Below are 27,999 nucleotides of genomic sequence, written 5' to 3' on the forward strand. Positions count from 1 at the left end.
GAAAATACTGACTTTGCGTCCTGAGTCCAGCCCGACCCCTTTTTCACTACTCAAAGCAAAGGCAACGGTGCGCTGTTCTGTTAAAAATATCAGCATAAGCTGAAAATTCATTGTACATACACACAAAGTGAAGCTTGGAGCTAGTGAAACGCAATTAAAGATAATGTGGTTCAGAAATTTGCAACTTAAACGATATCCCGCACTTGTCGCTGGCTATCGTGCAAGTCATCGTTAATGTTGCCGGATTCTGTGACCTTAAAAAGCAACAAAGTGGACGTTAAAAGAATATTATACAATAAAAAAGTCGATTGAAAAGTTGGTACTTATATCCCGAAGGCCACCTCCTGCATCTACAAGCAATCAATCGCTTACCCTAGAATATGTCTTAATTATATTTTTCTGCTCCTTAGTTTTCTGACAGAGTGAACTGAATCTGAAGCCATCGGCCTATGCAGCTATACAGCGCAGCGTGGAATGAGTGCGTCATCAAAAGAAACTGATTTTTAACACACAAAAGTTTTTAAGTAATATTTATATATGTATATATTTAAAATATTTATGTTCATATTATATTGATATAACAATAGTTTTCATTTATGTTAATAGTTGATAAGAATTTAATAAAAATATAAAAAGCAAATAAAAACATCTGTTAACAGAAACATTGTGACACCAACTAAATAAAATTTGAATTGTATTAAATTAAATATTTAGCAGAAAACAACAATTTGGTGTTTTTAATTTGGTTGAGACCTTTCAGCGGGCATTAACAGCCGAAATGTGACATTTTTTAATACAATAAAATCGAAGTCTTGTCTAATGGCCAAATTTAACAAAGCGTTACTTTAATTATCAACATATTTTCGCAGGCTAGGCCAAAATAATTAAGAGAAAGCTCTATGATATAATGCTAACAGCAACAGGCCTTAATTTATAGTTGAACGTAGAAAACTACGTGTGCCCTTGTGTGTAATTCTAATCGGAATGAGCCGTGCTTGTGTTGAATATATTTTAAATTTTGACAGGCTAATTTTATTGTTGTTTCTTTGATGCATCATCGTAACTGGGTGGCAAATTCTGCAAAAGCACAAAATGTATTTTATTAAAACGGAATTATGCAATATGAGACGCCTACGTACATTATATGATGGCGGCATTTCGCTGGAACCGGATGCACCGGGTCCGCGCTGATTATAGGGTGTATTATAAGCGCTAGCAGCCGCTTCCGCTTCCTTAGAATCTATGAAAAGAAGCAAGAAAACAATATAATGGTAGTAGATGGAAATATCTGAAGTAATAATAATAAAATTGTACAAAAGCAACAATGTCTTACAGTCCTTTTTTATGGATATATAACAGGTATTGGTATAAAACACAAAGTTCTTGCGACTGGATAACAATGGGGATAATAATAATATTGCGTGCTGCTGGTTCCTGCAAAGTTTGCATGGAAAAATCAAAAGAGAAAGAAATCATTATACTAGTTACTAAATCGAAGATATCGAAAATTGCAAAACTTTAGGCTCGGCTTTTGTTGGAAATTTTAACCAAAATAAATACGTATTTATATACAAATTTATAAGCGAATTGCGAAAATCTTACTTGGCTGTTTTGCGGTACAGTAGTAGTTGTGTACTAATTTTGCAGTTTACACTGTGAAAAAGGTAAAGAATAAAATTGTTTCAGATGCCAGATTTAGAATGAGGCTTTTGGTTTAGTAACTGGTTAGATTTCGGCGAGTAAATTAGGCACAACAATACAATGGAAAGGAAATCAAACTACAAACTAAAAATAAAACTAAATCAATTAAATGATACTAAGTAAAGATTCCTACTCGAAGCTATTGAGTTAAAGTTTTAAAAAGCATTTTATACAGGCACTAAAATAAAAATAATAACAAACCAATTTGCATTCATTAATGATAAAAATTTGCCGATTTTAACGTACGGCTCATTGAGAAAACTCCAATTTGATGCGCTTGCATTGCCTAATTTGTTTTAAACGTGACTTGATCATTTAATCTGAACAACAAAAATATGAATGATGGGTTAATAATGATGTGTCTGTATCAAATACTCACTTCCAGGTGGCAAGCTGAAGCCCATAAAGTTTGCTGCAGCCGCACCGCCTGCTGCATTGGCCGCAGCACCAGCAGCCGGGGGTTGCTGTGGAGGAGCAGAGCCTGGATAGCCGTTGGGTTGCTGTGCCGGAGCAGAGCCTGGATAACCGTTTGGTTGCTGTGCCGGAGCAGAGCCTGGATAACCACTAGGTTGCTGTGGTGGCATAAAACCTGGTTGCATAAAACCTCCGGGTATATTAGGATTAAAGCCCCCATACGGAACCTGTGGACCTTGGCCAGGCGCTGGCTGTCCGCCATAGGGTGGCAGCGGTTGGCATGCCGGAGCACAGGATGCGTACGGCGGCGGCTGTGCATAGCCACCACCCCATCCTTGGGGACCATAGCCAGGCTGTTGTTGCGGCTGCTGCTCTGGTGGTGCTGAAAAACCATACCAAGTCGGTTCAGTCGGACTCTGTTGCGGCTGTGCTTGTGGTGCTGGTTGATTGTTTGGTGGTGCTATAAAAAAATATACAGAAAGAGATGGATTGTGCAAGGGTGCTTTAGAGTTAGAAAAAACGTGAGCGTGTTGCTTATATTCATGCCGGTTTTTGGCCAATTAAAACCAGCGCAACATCTGTACGGAAACAAAAGCCGAGAATGGGGAGCGGAAAAGCTGCTTAGAATCGAAAACTTACTCATGCCCGGATACGGCGGCGGGTTGTCGCTTACAAACACAGTGTTCGGAGCCGGACCACTGAAGGCATCATGCTGCGGCAGCCAGCCGTAATAGCCGGGTGGTGGCTGGTAAGCTGGTGGAGGAGCCTCATGCCAGGCACCAGATGGCACGTACGGTGGCGGATCATCGCCAGCAAGTCCGCCGCGATGGAAGTTGCTTTGCGCCGTTTTAGCGGCGCGCAGCAACGCTTGTCCATACTCAATGGCTCCGCCTGCCTTGAAGTACAGCTTGAACTTGACCTCGCCCACATAATTGCCATTGGGCTGTGCACGGACCTTGCCCTTAATGTAGTTCGCTCCAAAAACGGGTTGCTCGATTTCAACCTAAAATACAGCAATGGGAAATCTAGAGGCAGGCAGGGAATTAACAATATATACATACATCGGAAAGAGCCACAAAGGGAGCACTGAAGGATTGCATTACATCGCTGGATTTCTTGCTGTTGAAAATCATCCTATGCGATGTTAGATAAACGCGTCCCTGCTTCGAGCCCTTGAACAGATGTCCGTCCTGTCCGGAAAACTCCATTGACACGCTATCGCTGTGCAGTAGAATGCTGGGAAAATAAGAAGATTTGACTAAGCTGGGTTTTCCATCTTATCGCAACAAAAGTCATGCAATTAGCGGAAGCTGTTGGGTTTCCCGCAACATTGCGAAATATACGTCGGTCTGTTCAAGGCCAGATAAATTAATTCGCTAAGTAATCGTTCAATAAAAGCCGTTCTAACGAATTCTCTTAAAACATAGAAGCAGGCTCTAGATTTTCATATAACGTCAGACGAAGGCAGAGGCAGCCACATAAAAGAGTTTGCGGATAAAATTGTACTTACTACTCGCCCGCATGTATGAGCACACCATTATTTGCGTGTGCCGTGTTGACCGACATGCCGAATAGATTTTTCAATAGGTAACACAAAGATTTCCACGACTTATTGTAAATTGCGTTCTGTATTCGTGTTGTTTTCAATCTAAACTTTCTCGAATTAATGACAGCTGATGAATCACGAACAGTGTGTACACACGTGCTGCGATGCCGCATTGGAATGCCTAAAAAATACCACATTTTGGCTATTGCGCTATTTACAGCAGCCCTGCAGGTCAATAAAAAAAAAAATGGTGCAGCAGTCCTACACGGCACAGCCAGAGTTAAAATTTTGTTAAACAATTCTCATAGCTGGAGAGTATTTGCTTAAAAATAAACCAAAATGATGGCAAAAGCAATGCGTGTGCTTTTAACAAACAGAGCGCATGAAAGTTATGTGCAGCTATAACGCAGCGTAACTTATTGGTTACCATAATACCGAAAATGGTATATTTCGTGTAGTTCACATAAGACAATTTTCGAATGGCGTTCAATTATGCAAATTTGGCTGAAAATATGTGTAAGTAAGAGCTTTAATATGGAATGCACCCAATCAGTGCGCATAGCATGCTAATTTTTTGTTAAAAGCGGTTTAGTTCATGGTCACAGGCGATTGTTATGCCTACAAATAGACAGCACCCACAAGTCAAACAAATGAAAAAAATACCAGACCAGCTATCATGTTTCGCTTTGTGCGCTTACATATTGCTCTCTCTCGCTTTGCTGTTTGGTTCGTGCTTGACAAACAGCTGATTTGTATTTGTTATTTTTTTTCTTCTGTTGTTTTTTGTTTTCTTTGCCCTACTACCGGTCTGACAGTTGGTTATACCCGTTTTCCTCTTTGTAGTACCAGTTTTTGGGAGTATGCCAAGTGGCGTCGGCTTGCCAAATCATCCGAATTTTATTAATCAATTGGCGGCTGCTATTAATACCGCCACGGTGGGCGTGCCCACGCCAACGGCTACGAACAGCAGCAGCGCATCGGCGCAGACAGCCACTCCACTCAAAACAGTAGCCAACAAGTTAAAGGCGCACAATGCGCAGGGCAGCGCTCCAATGGATTTGGAAAATGATAACGAGCTGGAAACCTCGGATGCCATGGCGTCTGGCAAGCCAGCGGATAAACTACCTGGCACAACTCTGTCCCTGCCCGACGCCCAGCAACTATATTTAAATGGTCTGATGCACACGCCACCCGGCTACTTGTACTTTCCTACCGCACAGGGCGCAGCCGGCGCTACAAGTGGCAACACACCTTCCTCAGCCAATGCATCTAATGCTAATGCGCAAATGCTGTTGGATCCCTCCGCGATGATGGCTGCAATGCAACAGATGCAACATAACTATGGAGCGGCGGGTTATGTGGCCGCAGCGACAGTTGCTGGCATGCCAACCGATGGCTCGGGATCGGGTATAGATGGCACTTTGGCAGCTGGTAAGTATTGGTCTATATGAATCGGCTATCGGGTTAATATTTGTCTTACAGACGGCACAGCTACTGCATCTGGTCTGAAGGAGGTTATTAAAACAAAGAATTGCATATTGTTCCCACCCAATCCGAATGCACCGCCGCCCACTATACGCGAACGTCCGCCCGGCTGTCGTACAGTGTTTGTGGGCGGCCTGCCAGAGAACATAACGGAAGACGTGATTCGTGAGATATTTGAATCGTGTGGCGAAATCACCACACTACGCATGTCGAAGAAGAACTTTTGCCATATACGCTACCGGCATGAGTCAGCCATAGATCGTGCCATTTACTTGTCCGGCTACCGGTTACGCATCTCAAGCTTAAATGAGCCACCCAACTTTGGACGCCTGCACGTGGACTATGCTCAGGCACGAGACGATCAATATGACTACGAGTGTAAGCAGCGTCAGCTACAGCGGGAGCAACGTCACCGGGAGCGCATGTCGCTGGATCGCATGCGTTCGCAATCGCCACCGCCAATTCCGCACTATACGGATCATGAGGCCACCGCTGTGGCGGAGCATCTGCGTAATAACGAGACGTTTGTGAAGGCCATACAAACTATTACCGCATGGCTGGAACGTGGCGACTGCACCAAGCGCAATGCGAACGTCTTTTACTCCATGATTCAGAGCACGCATGCTCATGTGCGTCGCCTGCATACCGATAAGCAGCAGCTGGAGGAGGATCTGCGAAAGGCGCGCGAATGCTATCGCAAGCAAATGGGCACCATGTCAACGCAATGTAAGTGGCATCTTTTGAAATCCTATTTTGTAGTTTTTAGCTGGGTTTTAGGTGCGCTCCTTTTCAACTTTTCTGTTTTTGTTGCGCTCCGGTTAGCGTCTAGCGTCTGTACCATGTACAATCAAAATAATAAAAACAACAAACACACTAAAACGTAAACAAACACAACACACACGCTTACACACCCACAATCTTTAGCAATTTAGTCATCGTGCTATCAAAAGCCAAAACAATACCAATTCCACATTCAAGAATTCACTGTCTAAAATTTGCTCTCAAAGTACCAGACAAAATGCCAGGTGAGGGAGCAAAACAAGCAGCAACCGTCGCAGGTAAAAGTTCAGTCACAACAGTCCTGCACAGTGGACTAAACTCGATTGAAAAGCGATCAAATGAAGATGATATACTACTTTACTCAGTTTCTTTTATGACTTTCCTTAAGCTATGAGTCTATGAGCCAGTGCAATGCTTTAAATTGTCTAATCTTTTGTTTAGAGTAAAAGAAATCATTTTAAGTTTAGACCATAATTTGTGAATTAAAATTTCTTTATTTGTTGTTTGTTCCGAACTTCTACGAATACGTTACGAATCGCATTTCGATCGCAATATCGTTATTTTATGCCACTGTGCAGTTACTTGTTTCACTGTGTCTGAAGACTCAACATAGGAATACATATATACATATGAAAGTGTAAGTCCAGGCCAAAGGTTTGTAAACCAAGCAGTGATATTTTGATAAAGCCCTCGGACCAGACACCAACCGCCTTTCTTTCTGGCTGTCTGTTGAAAACAACTAACAACTAACTGCAATTGAAGTCTTTAAATAAATACATATCTATGATACACATGTAGGTAACAAGCTGTTGTATAATATTTTTAGACTGTATTATATACTTATATAAACTATACAAAATATTATGCTATACGAGGGTCTCTTAAGTAGTTTTTTTATTCCAACTTATTATTTTCCACTAATTTGATTAGAAAACGCAGACTAGTTAAGCGGTGAAGAATCAAATCAACAACAAGAATAAGAAAACCCAAAAAAAAAAAGAAAAACAAAAAATATCTACCCTCTGCCCTCCCTTAATATTATTATATATTATTGCATTATTGTTCAGTCACTCAGATTGAAAAAGTGTTCAATGCCGCTAGTCACAAGAAGGTTTGGGACCATTTCACCAAAGCCCAAAGAAAAAACATCGACCAATGGAAGAAATTAGCGACGGTACGTACAAAAATGTTCAAAGAATGTTGTATTACGACAAGTTCAGCTGTTGATGATATCGTATTAAAAAACACACATACTTATTGTGGTACTCGCGCCTGTTCTAATTGTTCTGCCAGTATTGATAGTCTAAACTTTTAATTAGTATGTTTGTTATCATCGTTTCGTATCTGTCTGCATGTCAATTGCTTTTCCCCTACCTATCAGGTTGCTTTGTTGCAACTTGGTTTCGTTTCCATTTCACTTTAATTAATTAACTAGTTATTAAATCGAGCTATTTGCATAGTTTCAAACACATTTTATATTAGCACTCACATTTTTACTGTCGTTCTACGTTTGTATTTGTTTATCACGTATATTTTAAATTATTTTATTTAGTTTTGTAATTAATTATTGAAATTGCAATCTGTAGCTTCTTTTAATTCAACATTTTGAGCTTGATACATTATCGCTAAAGTACTTTCATCTGCTTTTCATACTTTAAAATTATCTTTGAAATATTTGAGTTAAGTTGTAAAATTTCTTCTTTCTATATGATAAACTAACTAATCATTTGCATTACAATTTCGATAAGCTTTCAATTTCCACTTTAAACTAAAAGTAACTTTTAGCCGAATGCCAAAGAACTTGTATAATATATTCAGCTGGCAATTTATTTAATAAAAAATATCAAATAAATATTAAATCAAATTAAATTCATAAATAGCAAAAACTTTGCAAGTTTCTAAGGCACTTACTGCGTTTCATTGGCTTTGCAATTGCGTTGGTAAACAGTAAAACCTAAACATATTAAGATAAAACTCATTGTACAACATTTAACATGTTACATACAAATAATAAGTAAAACAAAACAAAAAGAAAAAGAGAAAATAATACAAATTAAGCGAGCTTTTTTAAATGTGGCGAGGTAAGTAAGCGGACTGAAACAGTACGAAGAGCCAAATGAGAATTTTTATGATGCATTTTCAATATACAAACAAATTATAAAATTTAGGCTATAGAAATTACCATCGTAAGCTGTGGTTATGCAACAAGAGTTATTCGATTCGTATATCACAATTAATTAACGATCAAAAAATACATTTTGAAATGCCATACAGGAACTGCGCACGGTCCAAATCGACGACGATGAAATGGAAATCTCAGATGATGAGCGCGACTATGAGAGGCGCAGCAAACGCACCCGCTACGACAGCGATGGACTCAAGGTGAGCAGCAACAATTGTTTCCTTAATTCAAAGTTTAGTCAATTATTAACTCCCCTTTTTAGGATGAGAACGACTCGCTGCGCTGTCAGTTGGAGGCCATACGCAATGAGATGTCAGTGGAGCGCAGCGATTGTGTGCAGCGGGAGAAGCAAATCAAGGTGCTGCAAGAGACCATACGCAACATGCAGACGCAGCTGTTGCAGACGAAGCTGCGCGAGCAGAAGGACTGCAAGACCATCGAGCAGCTCGAACGGAATCTCAAGGAAGCGGGCGTCAAACAGCTGTTGCTCAAAACCAAAATCAAGGAGACTGCAGATAAGCTAAAAGACAAGGAAGCCTACAGCACCAGCGTTTCAAATGCTTCCAATGCCGATTACAGCAGCGGTGACTCGTGCAGCCGAAATGCGGATGATCTCAGGCCAAGCGAAAAGAAGGATATCGCACTGGAGCTAGAAATAATTGATATTGATAAAGTGGACGACGATGTGCGCATTATTGAGCATCAAAGCGGCGTGGTCGAAATTCATGAAATCGAGGATGATGAGAAATCGCAACCAGCTCCAGAGCCAAACAAAGTTGTTGATGAAGCCAAACAATTGCCCATTGCCGATCCATGCCCCAACTCTAACAACGTGGTAGCAGTCGTGCAAACAGCTGCATCATTGTCCACACCAAAGGTAGGAGATACTGTGCTGACAAGCCGTTAGTCTGGCATATAGACTAACTAGTTAGATATTCAACTAATTACCTTCACTTTTAGAGCAACTTCATGTCGCTGGCGCTAGCTGAAGCCAAGATAATAGCGTTGACCTCCGCATATCTGGTGCTGCATCCGCATGGCGTCGACATTGCCAGCATTGCCAGCTATCTGCGTGGAATGCTCCTCAAGTCGCTGGAGCTGAAGAGCAACGATGACCTAGCGACTATACTCACAAAATATACAAATCTCTTTAAGTCTGAGCAGTCAAAGTGGAGTTTCTGTGGTTTTACCGACGAACCTTTGGATGCAAATGCAATCAAGGCGCAATAAACCGCAGGCGTTAACAAAACCGAGAACAATTCAATGCTTTAACTAAGTTACGACTATTCTATGCCTATTGGTAAGGGAGGAGCGCTAACTGACATGTAAACCAAAAATGTGATTGTTGCAATCACATAAATGAGACCAGTTTTCTAAGAGTAGGAACTTCTATTTAACTTAAGGATACACAGATAAAACAATTAAAACAACAACAAGAACTACTGTTTCAATTAATTAAACTATTAAACTGTAAATGTAAGCAAATTGAGTATGTACACAAATATATTGAATACATAATGCATATTATGGAAAGACACCAAACAAATGTTGCTAAAATTGCTTTTAATGAAATAACGAACCAATAAATTTTATGCTAAATTTAACTAATAACCGTATTATTGAAGGAAGATTTTTCAGGAGCGAGTGAACGAGAGACAGAGTAAAACCGAAAGCTCAAGTGAGACTTAAAACCTTTGCAGAGGGTATAACAATTTTGTCATTAAGAAGACATTGCCAAGCCCATAAAGTACATATATTCTTTATCAGTAACATTATTATTGTTGATAGATCCATATCTTTTAATATGGCCCAAAGCTATCTGGCCTTATTTTTACTGCAGGCAGTAAATGTGTCGGACTTGACTGCACCGGATAATTCAACTTTCGGCCTTTTTTTGCAGTGCCAACAATATGATAAAGACGGACACAATAGCTGTCATAGGAAAACCGAGTCGAAAATAAAGTTTCTACATGAAAAACTTACCAAATAAAAGAATTCTAACTCAGCGAACTAAGGAATATTTCTAACAAATGTATTTAATTAACAAAATTAATTAAAATAATTTAAAATAAAAACAATATATATTAAAATACACAACATATATTGTAAATCTCAAAGAATGCTGAATAATAATATATAAAAAGCCTTGCTTCTAAGAGATTTCCATCAGACGATAAAATTGATGTCTCAATGCAATAAAAGTTCCTAACAATTACGTGCAAAGCTTACGTTTCTTGCGTAAGCTTTAACGAAATGCGAGACTTGCGTCCTTTGGCAAGGACAATGCCACAGCATCCCTGCACACACACACACACACACACACACACACACATGCACACATCTGCTGTGCATGTATTTACTCACTGAAGCAGAGCATTATTCACACATCCTGCCCAATAGCCTGACAAAAGTCACGCAGCCCAAATATTCCTGTCTCATTCCTCATTTGACGTCATGCGTTTATTTTGTTCAACATAGTACATCGTTGATTCGATTAGTTAAAACCCAGCATTGAGATTAAATAACAACAAAGTTTAACAAAAATAAACTTAATTTTCCCGCTTTGACGCAGGGCGCAGCATCGCTGCTTCGGTCACTAAGCGCGACGCTGCCGAGCACAGTGCTTCGCTTCTAATAAAAAAAAAAAAAATAATACAAAGAAAATACATTTATAAAAAAAAAAGGCAGAACATTGGGAATCAAATAATAATACCAAGAATATATATTTCAAATAATAAAAAAAAGATAAAAACATTGTGAAAAAAATAATAAAACACGAAAAATATATATAGAAAAAATAAAAAGGCAAAGAACACTGCTTGAAGCACGTATATAAATCAATTTAATATTGGAGAATTTTTAAATAAAAATTGTGAACCTAAAAATAGCATGTGCTCTTCTATTGATAGGCACTGCCTAAACAGTTGCGTGAAAAGTTGCGGCTGGTGCAATGCTTGAGATAAGCTTTTCGCTGGCAACTTGACGGTACTCGTACCACTGTGCGCTGTCGCCTCAACGTGAAATTCTGTTGAGCTACTTACCCAACAACGGAGGCCCGTCATATCAACGATATCAGTTGTTTTAGCGATTTCGTCGCGCGCGGTAACTAAAACGGGCGACGAGCCGAAAGACCAGCAGCCAGTACAGAGATTTCGTTATCCATGTCCATGTCCATAATATAGGTCTGTGTGTGCGTGTGTGTGTGCGTCTGCTGGTGTTCTCTCCAATCGCCAGTGTAGAAAAAAGAAAAAAAAAAAACAGCAAAAAATAAAAAACAAACTGTAATTTTGTCTGCACAGTTCTGTGTGTTGTGTATTTGTAATTTCGTATATTTTAAAACAAATTATCGCGCGCCGAACTACTTATATACCCTGCCGTTCGCCCAGAAAGGACAATTCAAGTTCAAAGCTGCTGCTGGAAGCTGCGTAAACATCAAAGCGAATTCGTGATTGTTTTTGTTCTTCGGTAAGTATTCGCCGGCCGCTGTACAGTTTGAGAGGAACTGTTCTGTGCAATAAGATAACTGATGATTATGATAAGTACAAGGTATACAGGGAAAGCAAAGAGCAAGCGAGTAAATAAATTAACGGTAGCTGCGATCGCTTTTATGAGCTTTTAAGTGCTTTATCGAAGGAAGGGCGAACCTTTTTCTTTACAAATATTAAATCACTTCCAATTAGACTCTTTAAGAAAAATTAAAACTAAAGCAATTGTTATAAATTAAAGAAAAGTCAGTGTTGGAAAATATAGAGAGTGCGCTGGCATTACTTGAGTTACCCAAATATTTATATATATTTAAAAAAAAAATTAATTTTTAGACTTATAGGCAGTTTCTCTTAACCAAAGAGTGCAACATGCATTTGAGAACTGAACCATGTTAAATTGTGGCGTGTTGCATTCGGGTCCAAGTTGAAAACATCGCTGAACTCAGCGTAAATTTAGCGAGACACTGGAACGTGCCCGTTGTCGACGTTATGCAAAACAAATTGATTCATAACTACATGATTAAACCTGATAAGTACATATTAAAACAGACGTTAAATCACATTTGATATCTGCGTAGCAAGTCAACGAGATTTGCTGAAAAGTTGCCAAGCGTCTGCTTGGTTGGGGAAAAAGGCATTGCGCATAATTTACCCACATTTGAAAATACGCAAATACGCAGAGAAATGCTTTAAGATTCGCTCGACAGAAATTCCCGTAAGCAATTAAAATAGATTCGATTTTTCCCAACCCGAAAAAAAAATCCCCCATTACGAGTCGGTACACCTAAACCTGAGCTTGATTTTATTTTGCTCAATTTTTAAATATTCTACTTTCTTATACTGAAAAACAATCACGTACTTTAGGTTTTTGTGCAATTTCGTTCCGTTTGATGATAAGGCTAATAAATTTGTCGTAATTTTATAATCAAGATTCTTGGTTTATTAAAGTCGTAAAATTGACCGATAACCAATTATTGCCAATGAATGGAACAGAATACTTAAACAATATTAAATTTAATATAATATTTTTAATTTCCTACAAGTTTTTCCATTTTCAATTGCATTAAAGTTAAGCATTGCGACTAAAACAAATTGCGCTTTTATAAAAAAAAGTATCGTAAATTGCAACAAATTAAAAAAAAAAAACAAGACAATTAATTAACGTGTCGCGTAAAAATAGATAAATAACTGCAATTTACAGTGCACCCACAATAGGGGAAATTCCATGTGGAAAACAAGAGGGATTATTAATAATATGATTATTTTTTATATAAATATAATTTGCATTTGGCAAAAATAATAAATTGCGTTAATTATTAGCAGAGAAAGGGGAAGTGGGGTATCTTGTGCTAAAACTAAATCACGTGCACCCTATGCAAATGCCAGGTGATTCTGAAGCGGGCGCCGCAGGGCGTGGCAAAAGTATCCAAATGACGTCAGGCAAGCATTTCCATTTTCACAGGCAATTTGTAAACAATTTACACAGATACAGTTACAGTTACAGCTATTTGGCATTACCCACGTTGAGTCAGCTTACCTGGCGAAAAGTGCAGGTCTGATTGAAATTGAATTTTAATCAATGAAGAAAAAAAGGTGAGAACAGCAAAAGATACGCGAGTATCTATGGGAAGGTGTGAGGACCAGAGCACTGGAAAGACTTCTTTAAAGGGAAATGATTTCAACATTTTATTATGCTCAAACTCAAGTTCAAATAGGTTCTGTTGTATATTATATGCTTTTCATATGAGAATAGATTGTCTATCCGCTAGACAAGATCGCCTAATATATAGTTCGGGCGTATTTCTATGACGTAGGCATGAAATCTTTCGGATGTCGGCGACACCCACGCTTTGTACACGGAAAATTTTTTTGAATTTAAATAATATATGTATCTATATAAATATATATGCTATATAATACATAAGAACTGTAGAGAGACATGCCAACAGCTGTATAAACGCGCAAGTGTGCAGAATTTCTTAATTCGAAGGCAGAATTTTGTACTTTAAATATTTACTTTTTTTTAGACGAGCTGCCGTTCATAAGCATCGCTAATGTACTTATTTGAATTTTACGGCTTGATATAAAACCAAATTGTAAACAAAACTCGCATCGTATGATATTATTTAATGAAACTGCAAGAAAGTCACGTGTGGCCATTTTAATTGTTTTTATTTTTCCTTAGTTGTCTACATTTAATGTCAATAATAAATTAAACATACTACGGAACAGATAGCTATTGTCTTTTTTTTTTATTTTAAAAGGCTTTTAGGCTGCATTATCTAAGGTTTTTTATTTAAGCGGAAAAGTAAAGCCCCCCCAGCAAACTGTGAATCATCTGATATACTGCTTCACACTAACAGCACGAGCTCTATAGTTTACTCCCTTGTTTTACGACTTTACTTAATAGAAGTGCGCAGTATATTTGATAAGTGTTCATTTCAATTGTTATTTTTTTGTTATTTGTAACATTTCCAAGGGAAATCAATTTGGGTCTTATTGGAAAGTAGGCATTTACAGGATATATGAAGTATATATAGATCTTCTACTGCAAGGTTCTTAAATTATTGGCATAGTTTAGTTGTTAACTAAACATAGAACTGCCCATTTAAACTTGAGTAAGTTATAAGTCTTATTTACATAAGATATTAATCTAACTTAACCTCAAAAGGGCACCACTTTATATCTCAATATCGGACTTAACCTCAAAAGGGCACTTCTTAATATCTTAATATCCGACTTAACCTCAAAAGGGCACCACTTTATATCTCAATATCCGACTTAACCTCAAATGGGCACTGCTCAGTATCTAAATATTGAACTTAACCTCAAACAGGCAATTCATAATATCTCAGTATCGGACTTAACCTCAAACGGTCACTTTCATGCTTGTGTGCGATCTTTTTTTGTAATACTGAGAACAATTTAAACTAAGCAATATATAAATAAATAAAGAAACAGCCATTCATTTAAGTTTATTTTAACAACTGTTTCAGCTTCTGAGAAAGGTTGATAATATATATAACGGTTCGGCTCGTTACATCTGCTAACAAAAAAAAAAAAAAACTCGTTTTGGCTTATATTTAACGCTCATCGTTTTTAAATTTCTTCCCAGATAATTGCTTTGATTTATATATAGCTTGTAACATTCGAAAATAAATCAGATGTTTCGGAACTTAATCTGTTCCGTATTGAAGGGAAAGTAACTCATGACTTCTGAATTCACTTGGGAGGCTTGGTCATAATGTGGCATATGATCTTCTATAGTACTAGTTAGTACTACTAACTAGAAGTATCAAGCTGTTTTATAGAAAGTTCATAGCGTGCAACAGGTCCGAAACACGCAATAGGCAAACAGTTCAATAGAACTGACAGTTGGGTGTAAAATTAATTAATATCGTATAATGCCTCTAGTCTACAGCTTAAATAAATAATGATTAAATAGCAGACAAATTCGATTTCAAATGCTGCGTCCGGCTGGAAACGGGTTTACAAAAAGGAATACATTTTAAAGTCTAATACCATCTTAAAAATTAAATGTCAGCTACAGAGCTAATGTAATAAACCCTGAGCTTTAGTCTATAAATTGTCGAAAGTTCCCTATTGAAAATGTTAAATTAAACGCATGCATACTCCTTTGATTAACCTGTCCCGTTGTTAACAATCATTTATTGGTAAACAATTATTTGTTATTTATTTGTACTTTGATAAGAATTGAACAACATATAAACGAGGCATTAATAATGACAAATTGATAAAGTGGCAAAAGAGCTGTTAATGGAATTAAATATATTCTTTGATACGACGTGCAATTGCTTTAGAAAATGGGCGCAGTACGTAAACTAACTAGTTGAGTTAGGAAAGTTAAGAACTTAAAGATCCGCTCATAGCGAAAGATCGTTTAATATAAACAATTAATATAAAGGGCTGCTCAGGTACAGAGCTCTTTACTTAAGTGTCAGGTGAGTGGGAAAAACTTAAAGCTAAAGCACACACTTAAATCAATAAGAAGTACTCGTGTGCAGATATCTAAAAGGGTGCAGTTCGGATCTCACGAGTCTCTTCAAGAATTGTGGACACGTGCTTTAATTATCTTATATAATAGTTGAGGCTTATCAACAGCAGACGGAATATAGGAACAGCTACCGTTAGGGAAAGCTTATCAGAGTAGACCTACATGTACTTTGGACATAGCTCGATCCGTAGACCTTGCCATATTTTCCGAGAAAGAGGCCCGTTATGGAAATCGGCAAAAAAAAAAAAAAAAAAAATTGTCCAAGTACTGAATTGAATTGTGAGCCCGGCGACGGGCCTCTCGCCGGGCACTGATAACCCGCTTGAACCCGTGTTGTCGCTCGACGTTGTCAGTTATTATTGTTGTCAACGTTGCCCAATGTCATGTGATAACTCAGCCAGGTCACTCCCCCACTCACCTCTTGACCTGTGCACATGCGAACGCCACTTGCGACTCAGTACAATCACAGGAGCTATCTCCACCACAATCCGCCAGTTGCTTGCGTCAAATGGACGACATCAATACATAAGTATATACAAAGTGGAATTGAAATGTAATAGAGATTAGTTAAACAGGCGAATAGGCAAGAAATTGTGTTTTATAATTGTTGCAATCACACAGATATAAAGTCTTTGAATTTGAACACCTTGCAATCGGTTCTTACAAAATGCTTAGCATGAGCTCATGGTTGACTGACGCAAAGAAATGGTAATGAATAATTTCAAGATTATGCTAACCTCTGTACGAGAAACCACAAGATCATTTATTTATAAAACCCTGATATTACTAATAATCAGCTAATCGATAGTTATGATTAATATAATTATGCTAAATAGCTAGAAAGAAAAACATACTAATTTAAATAAAGTCGAGAGTCAGTCGCACTGTAGACTATACATAATCAGATTAACTTTCAGGAATTCAAGAGTTATTCCTAGATTATCCCATTTAAGAAACTTTTCTCGATACCTGAATTTTCTTGTAACCCTAGGCGGGTATTTCTAGGTGATAGACCTGTGGTATCTAGTAGGGCAGAATGTCTCTTGTTGTTCAGATTACTATCAGGAATTCAAGAGTTTTTCCTGGATTTTCATATTGAGGAAACCTGAACTCTTGTAACCCTCGGCGGGTATTTTTAGGAGATAGACCTGTGGTATCTAGTATGGCAGAATGTCTCTTGTTGTTCAGATTACTATCAGAAATTCAAGAGTCTCTTTTAAGAGTTTTTCCATTTATAGCTGAACTTCTTGACACACTCACCTTGTATTTCTGGGTGATAGACCCTGACTGTGGTATCTAGTATAACAGAATGTCTCCTGTCATATATTATATCTCAGCGCGAGTATCGTAAAGATTAGGTTGTATAAAACAAAAGTGCGCTCAATTGGCCCTAATAAATGCTCAGCTAGGTAAATGCTTCTCTATTGTAAGCTTTTAGTTATGGCGCGTTATTCATATACATATATATTGTATTTAATTCTTTTATGTTTATTTTTTTTTATTTTTTTGTGAATTTAATAAGGAAATTGCTTGTTAACGCACGCGCTTAGCTCAATTATATGTGGGCGTGTACTATTGTGGGGTTTGGGTCAACGATGGAACGCTTTGGACTATACGAGCTGTCAATCAAAAAATGTCAACACTGCACTCAATAAACAATTTCTGGTGCATACATAAATAATAGCCGAAAACAAGCGCTGCATATCTGAAGAACTGATATCGCTTGGGTCATAAAGCGATTTAGCGGCGAATATAACACCAAATGACATAATACGATAAGGCGCGGCAACTGTGCGATAAGTCATCATAGATTAGTGCAGTATGTATGGCTCACTAGTATATACATATGTATGCCTATGTATGCATATATTGAGCCCAGTTTTGGAGTATTGATAGTCGCATGTTTCAGTTACGCTGATAAGCACAGCCAAGATTAGAAAGCGTTTTATTGCCTTGCCCTTGTTGTTGTCATTTCCAGGTTCGTAAAGTATTTGACAACGAGAAAGATCAACAGAAACGAACAGTTTTGGGACATATTGATTTAAGATTTCTTCAAGATACTTTAGACTAAATAAAATGAAAATAATAAATATGTAACTCAACTAAAAAGTTGCTCAGATGAGCAGAAGACAACATCTGTATTTAGGGTCTTTGCACCTGTTGAATAGCTCAAAGAATATGTTGAAAAAAATGTGCTCAGCCTGTCAAAAACCAAACAGTTACAGTTCGGCATGCACTGTTATTGCTCCACAGTTTGAGCAGCACTGCATTCACTGCTGTCGAGTTGTGCTCTCAAACTGCTTGAAAGCTTTCGATTGGAGCTTTTGTTCAGCGCGCGACTTTGAATCAGACCGTTACAAAAGCAAAAGCAAACATTTAAACGGTAACTTTTATTATTTGTGTGAGATATCCGGATACATGTATATACGAATATTTGTATATGTATTAGAAATATAAATACACATGAATGTGCCATGATAAGGAGATAATTCCATGCCAAAAACATGACAATTTTTTTGTTACCTAATTCTGCCTAACAATGAGGTCATTTCGATTTTTCCAATAATTTTGGCAGACAAATACATGTCTACTTCTGCGAATTGTGAAATTATTTCAAGGACTAATACAGCCAATGCACGAGCGGAAGCATAGATACGTTCACCTTGGGCCAGACTGAGGGGGAGGCCTATTGATTTTGTGGCTTTAAAGACGAAACAAACGTAAATTTATCGAAATTGTGACGCGTGTTTCGTTACAAGTTCAATTGTAGGTCACAGTAAAAGAGAAAGAAATTGTGTTAGTTCAGCGAAAAGCATACATATGTATATGTAGCTGCACTTGAACTGACTGAAATCGCGTGATTTGCGTGGGCCAACAGCAACTAAAAAAGCGGCACTGAAATTTTAGCTCAAATGCCGAAATACATGCATATTCATATATATGTATGCATATCTTATTGTGTGCGTGTGTGCGTGTGTGCGTTTGTACGTGTGTGTGTGTGTGTGATGAGGGGCACGCTCGCGCTTGCCGATTGGCCAAGTGCTTTTGGGGCTTGGCTCTCGTGACGTCACACGCGCACAACTTACTCAAATATGTACAGCTATGTAAATATATCTGTGCGATACAGTTGCATGACGTCGCTGGCGTTGACGTAGTCACAGCCAACATCGCTTGCACCGCAATAACTGAGACACTTTTCGTTTGCCTAATGAGCATTTTACGTAACATTTGAGGTGGAGGCCATTCGGGTGGTCTAGAGTTTCGCCCATGCCCTGCGCTGGCTCGTCTGAGCTCCGTAATTAGTATACATACACAGCATGGCATTGCGTGCCCTGGCCATGGCTTATGTGTATACCAACAGCTACAGCTACAGCTACAGATACATACAGACTATGCAACAATATATATAAAAGCCAAATATGCCTGCAGGTGTGAGCATGCTTTTAGGCGCTCTGTGCGCCTGGCCCCAGCTCGAAGCGTGCCAAATGTTTGGTTGTATTTCGGTGCCAGCTTGACACGCAACTCAGATACTATGTTTGTCCAGGTGTTGGTGCGAGATACATGGGGTAGTCACTTTTTATGTAGCTTATAGCCTAGGGTAAATCAATTTCGTCATCATTCACCGCAACTCCTTTACCATTCGAATTATTTAAGTATAAATTTTAGCCTCTATTATTTAGCTGTTGTCTTATTCTATTTATGTGACTTGCGTACATAATTAGCTCGTTGCCTAACTCGATATACTCGGCAGCACGCGGTTCCAGCAGTATCATGTTTATTCATTTGTTTTTATACCCTCGAATGCATGAGAAATAGGGTATGCTGACATATGTTAAATGGACTTCGAATTAATGATCATATGCAATGCTACATTTTTAAGATAGATCTCAGAGAACAAATATTTGTTTTACTTGAATTGGAAAATATAATATTAATTTTCTTAAAGAATAGTTGATAGTTCGGCAGCCCAAGCTGTAGAGATTCCATTTAGTTGTGTACATTTATATTCGAATGTACACAAACATTCACCTGAACTCACACAAATTTGGATGCACTCATTGATTCATTACCGCATATTCATTGGGGATTCATTTCTGGGTTTTCTCATATATCAGATGCGACAAACGTGATCCATTGAACGAATGCGCCGGTGCGTAAAGAGCAGCAATGCTTGAAGACTGAAACCGGACAAGAATGAATGCCTTTATCGAAGCGTACATACTATATAAGAAAATTCTCGTATGCATTTTCGTATCGTATGTAAACAATGTAAATAGGCACCTGGAGATGTGTGTGTGTGCGTATATGGAAATGCATGCGGCGAGTTTATTTACACTGGCTACACACATACACACAGACACATATACAAGTCTACAAGTCTACAATATGGACGATGGGAAATTTAAATGTTCTTCTTTGTTGCGCGACAATTGCGTATTTACCAAAATATGCAAACAGATTGGCCTGAATTTGTTAATTGCTTAAGTAAATATATCTCGAATGGGACTAAAATAAATAATTGGATAATTGTATTGGCAATATTGTAGTATAACAAAAAGATTTATATGTACGCCAAATTAAATAGTTTGTTAACCTCACAATTCTCTTTGTGCTATTTATATACTCAGCACAAAAAGCGTTAAGAGAGTTTATGCGTTACGTTAATATACTCTAATTATATACATATGTTGTACTTGTATATAGATTTAATAAGTAGATTTTTTATAAGAATGGTGCTGGAGTATATTGTATTATTTTAAGTGAAGCAAGTTTCTAGATATAACTGCTGTAATTGATTTATGTAAGGGATCAATTGTTGACTTGACACCTTAAATTGCCTTGATTCTTGCCCACATTTCCATAAAGGATGCAGTATTTAAATACGTGCATGTAAATATGTGGTATATGCAGCATATATAGTATGCATTAAGTTTGTAACCCAATTAAGGTCACACTCAAAACTGAGGATCGTCTGACTTGTAACGGAGTCGTGCCACAAAAGTTGATTGCGCAGACCTCGAAATGCACTTCTCAGTTGTTGTTGTTGTTGCTGCTGCTGCTGCTGCTGCAGAAAGCTGAATGCAATCTCAAGTAGAACAAAATGCGCAAAGGAAACAAATCAAAGACGCTTACGATTTCCAGTTTCTGTTGCCGCTGCAAGTCAATAGCCTCGACAGCGTCAGTGGCCACCCCATTGGCGGACGGCATTGACGCTGTGAGAGCGTGTTCGCCGACCGACAGAGGAAGAGAGTGTGGAAGTCTGTGACTGCGGCTGAGAGTCAGAGAGTGAGAGAGCGAGAGAGTGTGCCCATATCCAGTACAAAGCCCGGCGTGGCTGGTTTTATAATTTGGCGCGTCATTTGACATCCAACAGTCGCTGCGTGCGGTTAAGAGATACAGATACTTTTACGGCCAGTGTGTATTGATATTGAAAACAGCAGCTCGCTTATAGCTGGGATGTTCATCTTGTTTAACCAAGTGCAGTTTTTGGACAGCAACATGTTTGCACAGCACTGCGCATGCGCCTAAAAGTATTCTAACTACGCGCTACGTGGGTGGGCGACGTGTTAAAGGACAAACTGTCGGGCACAGCCAAAGGACACGGGACATTGAAACGCGCTCGTATTATTCAACAAATTGGCAATGAGAAATACACACAACTAATCGAGAAAAAAAACTATAAAACAAGCCAAAAACAAAAAAAAAAATCAAAATCAAATTACGCGCTGAATACAAAACATATCCACAAGTGACATAATACACATCACAACGAAAACGAGATTAGCATTTGTTTAAACAATTAGTGGCTACACAAACAACAGCAACATGTCATCGGCATCCTCCAGCAATTCAAGCGGCGATGAGCCCAACAAGAAGCCCGATGCCAGCAACGAGGAGAGCTCCCACCTGCTGGAGGCCAACGAGAACGGTGCCAAATATGGTTCCCGGCAAGCGGTAAAAATCATCAAAGTCCATGCCAATGGCAATGACAGTGCCAATGCCAGTCCCCAAGTAGGCAAACAAATTCAAATTTCAAACTTATTTTCTAATCGGTGCTGGCACTAAAACCCATCATTTAAGTTACTTTAACTAGCTAGCTAGCTGTCGCTTGGCTGTGCATGTATCTATGTATCTACGCATCTACGAGTCGGCTATGTTTGACCTTGACGAAGGAAACAAAAAAAAAATTTGTATTTTATTATCGGAGTGCGAAGCGAAACTTGCTTCCTTTGTTTTGCCAGAGCAAACAATCTTTAATATTTACAGAGCAAAGTATCTTAAACGAAAATTGGAGCATTTCGTAAGAAACCCAAAACCGAAATGAGAAATTAATTCCGTTGTCTGCGCAACTAGTTAACCAAACAGACTGTGAAATTAGCCGAGACTGTATTTAAACTATATACTAAATATTTAGTATATGCTCATATTATTTGTTATGCCCAAAAATAAGTCAATTGTAGATGCGCTAATAAAATCATTCGAGCGAGTTGTCAACGTGATTGTTAATTCAATTAAAGCATTCTCTGGAACAAGTCTAAATTTTTGTTTCGTTTTTGTTTTTCCATTCTACGAAATTACTATCTTTTTTATTAATTACTTTTTATACCCTGAACCCATTAAAATTGGTTATAAGGGTATATTGTATTTGTGCAAAATCCAAATGTATGTAACAGGCAGAAGGAAGCAAGTATATATATTCTTGATCAGCATCAATAGCCGAGTCGATCTAGCCATGTCCGTCCGTCCGTATGTATGCTATAGACTTGAAATTTTAGATGTAGGTGCTCCTAGTTGCCGCGCAGATCGAGTTTGTTTTCGATAGCCGATAACTTATTCCGTTTCCAAACAATCGATAAAAATCGATATCGATATCCTTTTTTTTTTTGGGGCCATTTAGGTAAATAATAAGAGCTACAGTCAGCAAACTTGACATATAGCTTCTAAAATAGAATATATATATGCATTTGATGTTGGAAGAAGAGGGTGCAGGGTATCCCCTAGTCGGGAGCTCCCGACTGGAACCTCTTACTTGTTTTAAGTGAATCATATGCTTTGATTTGTACGCCCCCTTCAACTATTCGATAAGAGCTCTTATCACATTTGGCTTTTAGCTAAATCGTTTTTGAAACTAGATTCATTTGTTAATTAGTGAATTTTGTTTGGACGACCTTGGCCAACATGGCCAAAAAAAAAAAAAATAGAAAGTTTTGAAATGCTTTTGCACCTATTTAACCAATTAACTGATAAGACAAACAAGATACGAAAAACGCAGTCATAATTCGACAAAACAGAAGAAAAAAAAATCAAATACAAAAAAGGCAGCCAAATTGGCAATAATATTTGAATCTTAATGCTCGTATACAAATTTACAAATATTTCAAATGCAAATTCAACAAAAAAACGAAACATTTTGAATGCCCAACCAATGCATTTCAGACGTGAGGCTGGTTTTAATTGACATTTCAGAATATATAATACGTTTTATTCGAGTTTTACAAATTAGCCCGTATAACTCATTTAAATACCTCGCATTTGCAATCTGGTTTATAAAAAAAAAAAAGTATCCAGAAAATAAGGAAGGAATTTTTATTTTATTATATACCATAATAAACCTGTCTTGGCATATAAAATTTAATGTTTATAATGGGCATATGCAGCTAGGGCGAAAAACGGTAGCTGGCATATATATCATTAACTCTGGATATACATATATAAAAGTTAATGTTTATTATGGCGTATGGGCACAACGGAAGCTGGGGGGGAATTTACATTACTTTCTGACTTTGGCAGAAACAAGTTTGTGGCTTAACATTCCGAGGTTTTTCCTTATGCTAATGGAAAACGGGAATTGAAATCGCATTTAAATTTGACATATGCAGATGCGTGGCGTCTAACAGAATTGACATTGAAACGAACTTGGACTTGGCCAGCGATGGCACTGACATCCTCACTCGACTGAAGAGGCAGGCTGCGTTGGGTTGCGTGGGCACCCAACAAGTTATTGGCCAGGTTAACTGCCAACGTTAATCTAAATATAGCTAAGCACTCGGCCAGCAGTCGCAGCGGCCACATAGACAACAACCGAGTGCACAGCGAATATCGATTTCAGTGCAGACATTTACTGCCAGCCTGGAGGTGTGTCTTGGCAGCAGGAGGCGTGGGCGCTGCCTCTTCTCGGTCACCGGATACCGGTTGGATAGTGCAACAACTCTCGGCCAGCATTTGCCATATGCGGAAGTGAATACTGCTCTGTGCTGCTCTGATGTGGGCTTTGATTGGATATACAAGCATGCCGGGTATTGCAGCAGGGATTGCAGCGTGGGTGGAAAATGAGTTAAAGTAAATGGCAAAATGAAAAGCCAGCACAAGAGAAAGGAATATGCAAAAATACTTTTGAATGCATTTTCTGTCTGTGTAAGATGTGAAACGCGTGAACTTACACTCAGAAAAATTTATTTATATTAATTAAAAGCCTTCGTATTTCGTCTCTATTTGATTTGATAGTACTATTTATTATTGTTAAGCTAGATATACTTAACTAAATATTATAATTTAAAATTTTATTTAAATTGAGTTAAAGTAAATGGCAAAATGAAAAGCCAGCACAAGAGAAAGGAATATGCAAAGATACTTTTGAATGCATTTTCTGTTTGTGTAAGATGTGAGAGGCGTGAACTTACACTGAGAAAAATGTATAAGAACTGTATTAGATGATATTTTTATAAATTCAGTCTCTATTTTATTTGGTAGCCATATTGTTAAGCAAAATCTACTTAACTTAATATTTTAATTAAGAATTATATTTAAATTGAGCTAAAGTGAATGGCAAAATGAAAAGCCAGCAAGGAATATGTGAAGATACTTGGCTATGTGAATGCATTTTGTGACTGTGTAAAATGTATAAAAAATATGTTAGATCAAATTTGTATTAATGCTAATATTATTGGTAGTATTCTCTTGTTAAGCTAAATCTACTTAACTAAATATTTTTGTTTGCTGCCTGATAAGCTTTTAGCCACAATTTCATTAGCTGACCCGACTTATGTGTTCAATAAACTGTTGTTGAATTATCGCTGATTAATTGCCAGAATTATGACAATTTCAGCGTCAATTGCTTGCGATTATCTAAGTATTTGATATATTGATCAGACACGCGATAGCCTTAACTAATGAGGTGTTTAGTACATATGTACCCCATCATTGACTAGTTTATTGCCAGGTAGCGTGGCCATGGCCAAGGCAGCCAATTTTTAATTGGCGCCGCCTCAGTGAGCATATGTAATAAGTTAACAATATTAAACGAAAGATTATTGAACTGCCATTTACTTAGTTTCTTGGGCCTAAAAGCAGTTTTATGGTTTATTCAATTGTTGCAAGAGTTCAATTCATATTTTTTCTCATTAAATAGTGTCGATATTAATGTGAGAATAAACGGACTACATTTTTTGAAAGTTTAAAAAAAAAAACTAAATATATTTATGATACTGAAAATAGATTAAAGTTTTCCGTATTATCACATAAATATCTAAAACATTTCAGTTTAAAGTCTTTCATACTATTAAGTCCAAAAGTTCTTAAAAATTTCAGATTGAAGTTTTCTATACTTTGAGTTTTGATGTGTGATATCTAAAACATTCCCGATTAAAGTTCTCTGTATTATCACACAAATATCTAAAACATTCCAGATTAAAGTCGTTCTTATTAGCACATCAAAAAGTTGTAAACCAGATTAAATGTGTTTTTCTGTGAAATTTGTTGACAACTTAAAATGCAATCGTTTTGTATACCTTAAGCATTTTAGATGAAAGTTTCTTATATAATCCCATCACGAGTTTAATAGGCCAAGCCTATAATATACTACTTAGGCCTAATCGCGTATATGCATATGCGCATATATTAGCGATTATTGGCGTTGGATTAAAAGGTCGAAAGTGCACTAATTAAGTAGTTTGTCGTATATCTAATCTTCGGCATTGCAATGCCTGTTTCTCGCTACGTTTTTGGGTTTGGCCATAAAACTTATCAATGACGCACATCCTGATTAAATAATTGAATTGAGTTGAGAGCAGCTCAACGAACATGCATCCCCATATCCGATGCAGGAAGTCAACACTTGTGGTTATCGGTATTATAGTAGAACCCGTAAACCAGGCTAGAAATTCCCATTAATGTCCGAGAGTTGAGCGCCTGTAGCAATCGTTTTGTCCGCCTCGATAAGCGAGAGCTTTAAACAATATGGATCCCGCCCCCAAGTAGTTTGTTTATGGGTCCATTTCCGAGTGTCGTAAATAAGTAATACTCGGCATAGAACTTGAACGTTTTTGGGCATTCGTCTCAGAGTTGGGCGCACTATCGTGGTGCCATAAAGTTCGTAATCGCAGGTGGTGGGCATTATCACGGCTTTGAATTATGTGATAATACGCTTGGTTAACAGTTCTAGTTAGTTAGTCGTGGCGTTAAGGTTTTTTTGGTTTTTGACTAAACGCATCTTGTCTTGTTCGCAGGATCAGGAGAATCTACTTGGCAGAATGGTGCACACGTCCACCGAGAACAGGTCGAAGACCTTTCCCCAATATGTTGCCGCCCTGGCAGCAGCTGGCGGCGCCTTTGCGGCCGGCACACTACTTGGCTGGACATCGCCGGCAGAGACTAGCATCGTGAAGGAAGATTTCTATGGATTTGAGGTGACCAATGAGAACTATTCGTGGGTCAGCTCGTTCATGACCCTTGGCGCCGCCTGTGTGTGCATACCGATTGGCTTCCTCATCAACATGATTGGACGCAAATGGACAATGCTGCTGCTCGTGTTGCCCTTTGTCTTGGGCTGGGCATTGCTGATCTGGGCACAGAATGTGGTCATGATGTTTGTGGCACGCTTCATTCTGGGTATCGCTGGCGGTGCCTTCTGCGTGACCGCGCCCATGTACACTGGCGAAATTGCCCAAAAGGATATCCGTGGCACACTCGGCAGCTTCTTTCAGCTAATGATCACCATCGGCATTCTGTTTGTGTATGGCATCGGAGCCGGCCTTGACGTATTTTGGATGAGCGTCGTGTGCGGAATCTTGCCAATTATCTTTGGCGTTATATTCTTCTTCATGCCGGAATCGCCCACATATTTGGTAAGTTGCAAATGTATAAAATTATAGATGCAATAGTATCTAAGATGTGTGTGTAAATTCCATTCAACAGGTTTCCAAGAATCGCTCAGAGGCAGCTGTGAAATCGATTCAATGGCTGCGCGGCAAGGAATATGACTATGCACCCGAATTGGAGGAGCTGCACGAAACCGATCGCGAAATCCGTCAGAACAAGGTGAATGTCCTGGCAGCTTTGGCCCGTCCCGTCACCATGAAGGCATTGAGCATCAGCTTGGGGCTCATGTTCTTCCAACAATTGAGCGGCATTAACGCTGTCATTTTCTACTCGAAGACCATTTTTGAGGTAGGTGGCCGCAGCGAGAAGCGAAAAAGAAGTTCAGTTCAGGAATTGTTAATAATAATTTGTGTTTTTCGATTTTGTGTCAGGACGCCAAAACTGATATCGGCGCCAGCATGTCAACAATTCTGATTGGTGTGATGCAGGTGGTGGCGACCTTTGTGTCCACACTGGTGGTGGACCGGCTCGGACGTCGCATTCTGCTGCTCGCCTCGGGAATAGTGATGGCGCTCTCGACCACCGCCATCGGTGTATACTTCTATCTGAAGGACCAGAATGAGGAAAGTGTGGTGAATCTGGGCTGGCTGCCAGTGGCCAGCTTGTGCATATTCATGATTATGTTCTCGATTGGCTACGGCCCGGTGCCCTGGCTGATGATGGGCGAGCTCTTTGCCACCGATATCAAAGGATTTGCGGGCTCCATTGCGGGCACCACCAACTGGGTGCTGGCCTTTGTCGTAACGAAAACATTTAAGAATCTAAACGACGGCTTGGGCAACGGCGGCACCTTCTGGCTATTCGCTGGCGTTACTCTAGTTGGCGTCATTTTCGTCTTCTTGGCCGTGCCCGAGACGAAGGGCAAGAGTCTGAACGAGATTCAACAGGAGTTGGCGGGCAATCGAAACAAGTCCCAGGTGGAGGCAGCGAATGGTGTCGAGAAGTAAACTGAGCTCTGTTAATTTGTATGATTTTTTAAAAAATATTTTATTTAAATTTAACTTTATGTTAAGTGAAAAGTCGAGTTCCGTTTCCAATTGATGAATTTGTTAGAATTTAATGGCACAGCTACAAAAATCGAAAACAGATATAAAGAAAGCAAGTGACAGAGATAAAGACATGGAAAAGTTCGAAGAATGAAGACTGAAGGTCAACTGCATTACAGGCAGATAATAGGCAGATATGTAAGGGCTCTCTTTAAACTAGGCCACACGCCATAAAACTATCGCAATTT

At 38.6% G+C, this 27,999-nt stretch overlaps 3 protein-coding genes across 12 annotated transcripts; 2 read left to right on the top strand and 1 right to left on the bottom strand.

The window, feature by feature from the left end:
- Positions 1-985: 985 nt before the first annotated feature.
- Wbp2 (WW domain binding protein 2) lies at positions 986-3,858 on the bottom strand. Of its 7 annotated transcripts, XR_011416320.1 has the most exons (8): positions 3,626-3,858; positions 3,177-3,351; positions 2,755-3,118; positions 2,081-2,575; positions 1,903-2,021; positions 1,603-1,653; positions 1,140-1,240; positions 986-1,077 (listed from the first exon to the last, which is right to left on the bottom strand). XR_011416320.1 is itself a non-coding variant. In XM_070207839.1 (6 exons), exons 1-6 carry the CDS (start codon positions 3,856-3,858, stop codon positions 1,033-1,035), a joined length of 1,335 nt encoding a protein of 444 aa, XP_070063940.1. In that variant the 3' UTR covers positions 986-1,032. The 7 variants fall into 7 exon arrangements, 3 of the variants coding, with proteins under 3 accessions (XP_070063940.1, XP_002048457.2, XP_015030443.1); XR_011416321.1 differs by lacking the exon at positions 1,903-2,021; XR_011416322.1 differs by lacking the exons at positions 1,603-1,653; positions 1,903-2,021; positions 2,081-2,575 and adding an exon at positions 1,334-1,434.
- Positions 3,859-4,010: 152 nt separating this feature from the next.
- On the top strand, positions 4,011-9,704 carry LOC6622722 (ecto-NOX disulfide-thiol exchanger 2). Of its 2 annotated transcripts, XM_002048422.4 has the most exons (7): positions 4,011-4,177; positions 4,505-5,092; positions 5,144-5,872; positions 6,994-7,100; positions 8,201-8,308; positions 8,371-8,985; positions 9,069-9,704. In XM_002048422.4, exons 1-7 carry the CDS (start codon positions 4,141-4,143, stop codon positions 9,336-9,338), a joined length of 2,454 nt encoding a protein of 817 aa, XP_002048458.2. In that variant the 5' UTR covers positions 4,011-4,140; the 3' UTR covers positions 9,339-9,704. The 2 variants fall into 2 exon arrangements, with proteins under 2 accessions (XP_002048458.2, XP_015031535.1); XM_015176049.3 differs by lacking the exons at positions 6,994-7,100; positions 8,371-8,985; positions 9,069-9,704.
- A 1,477-nt stretch (positions 9,705-11,181) lies between these two features.
- On the top strand, positions 11,182-27,784 carry nebu (solute carrier family 2 member nebulosa). Of its 3 annotated transcripts, none has more exons than XM_015176050.3 (4): positions 11,182-11,573; positions 26,114-26,731; positions 26,802-27,053; positions 27,137-27,784. In XM_015176050.3, the coding sequence occupies exons 2-4, from the start codon at positions 26,138-26,140 to the stop codon at positions 27,710-27,712; spliced, it is 1,422 nt and encodes a 473-aa protein (XP_015031536.1). In that variant the 5' UTR covers positions 11,182-11,573; positions 26,114-26,137; the 3' UTR covers positions 27,713-27,784. The 3 variants fall into 3 exon arrangements, with proteins under 3 accessions (XP_015031536.1, XP_002048459.1, XP_015031537.1); XM_002048423.4 differs by lacking the exon at positions 11,182-11,573 and adding an exon at positions 20,985-21,620; XM_015176051.3 differs by lacking the exon at positions 11,182-11,573 and adding an exon at positions 20,985-21,563.
- Positions 27,785-27,999: the final 215 nt, after the last annotated feature.

Source organism: Drosophila virilis, chromosome 3, assembly GCF_030788295.1.
Source record: "Drosophila virilis strain 15010-1051.87 chromosome 3, Dvir_AGI_RSII-ME, whole genome shotgun sequence".
NCBI classification, from domain to species: Eukaryota; Metazoa; Arthropoda; class Insecta; order Diptera; family Drosophilidae; genus Drosophila; species Drosophila virilis.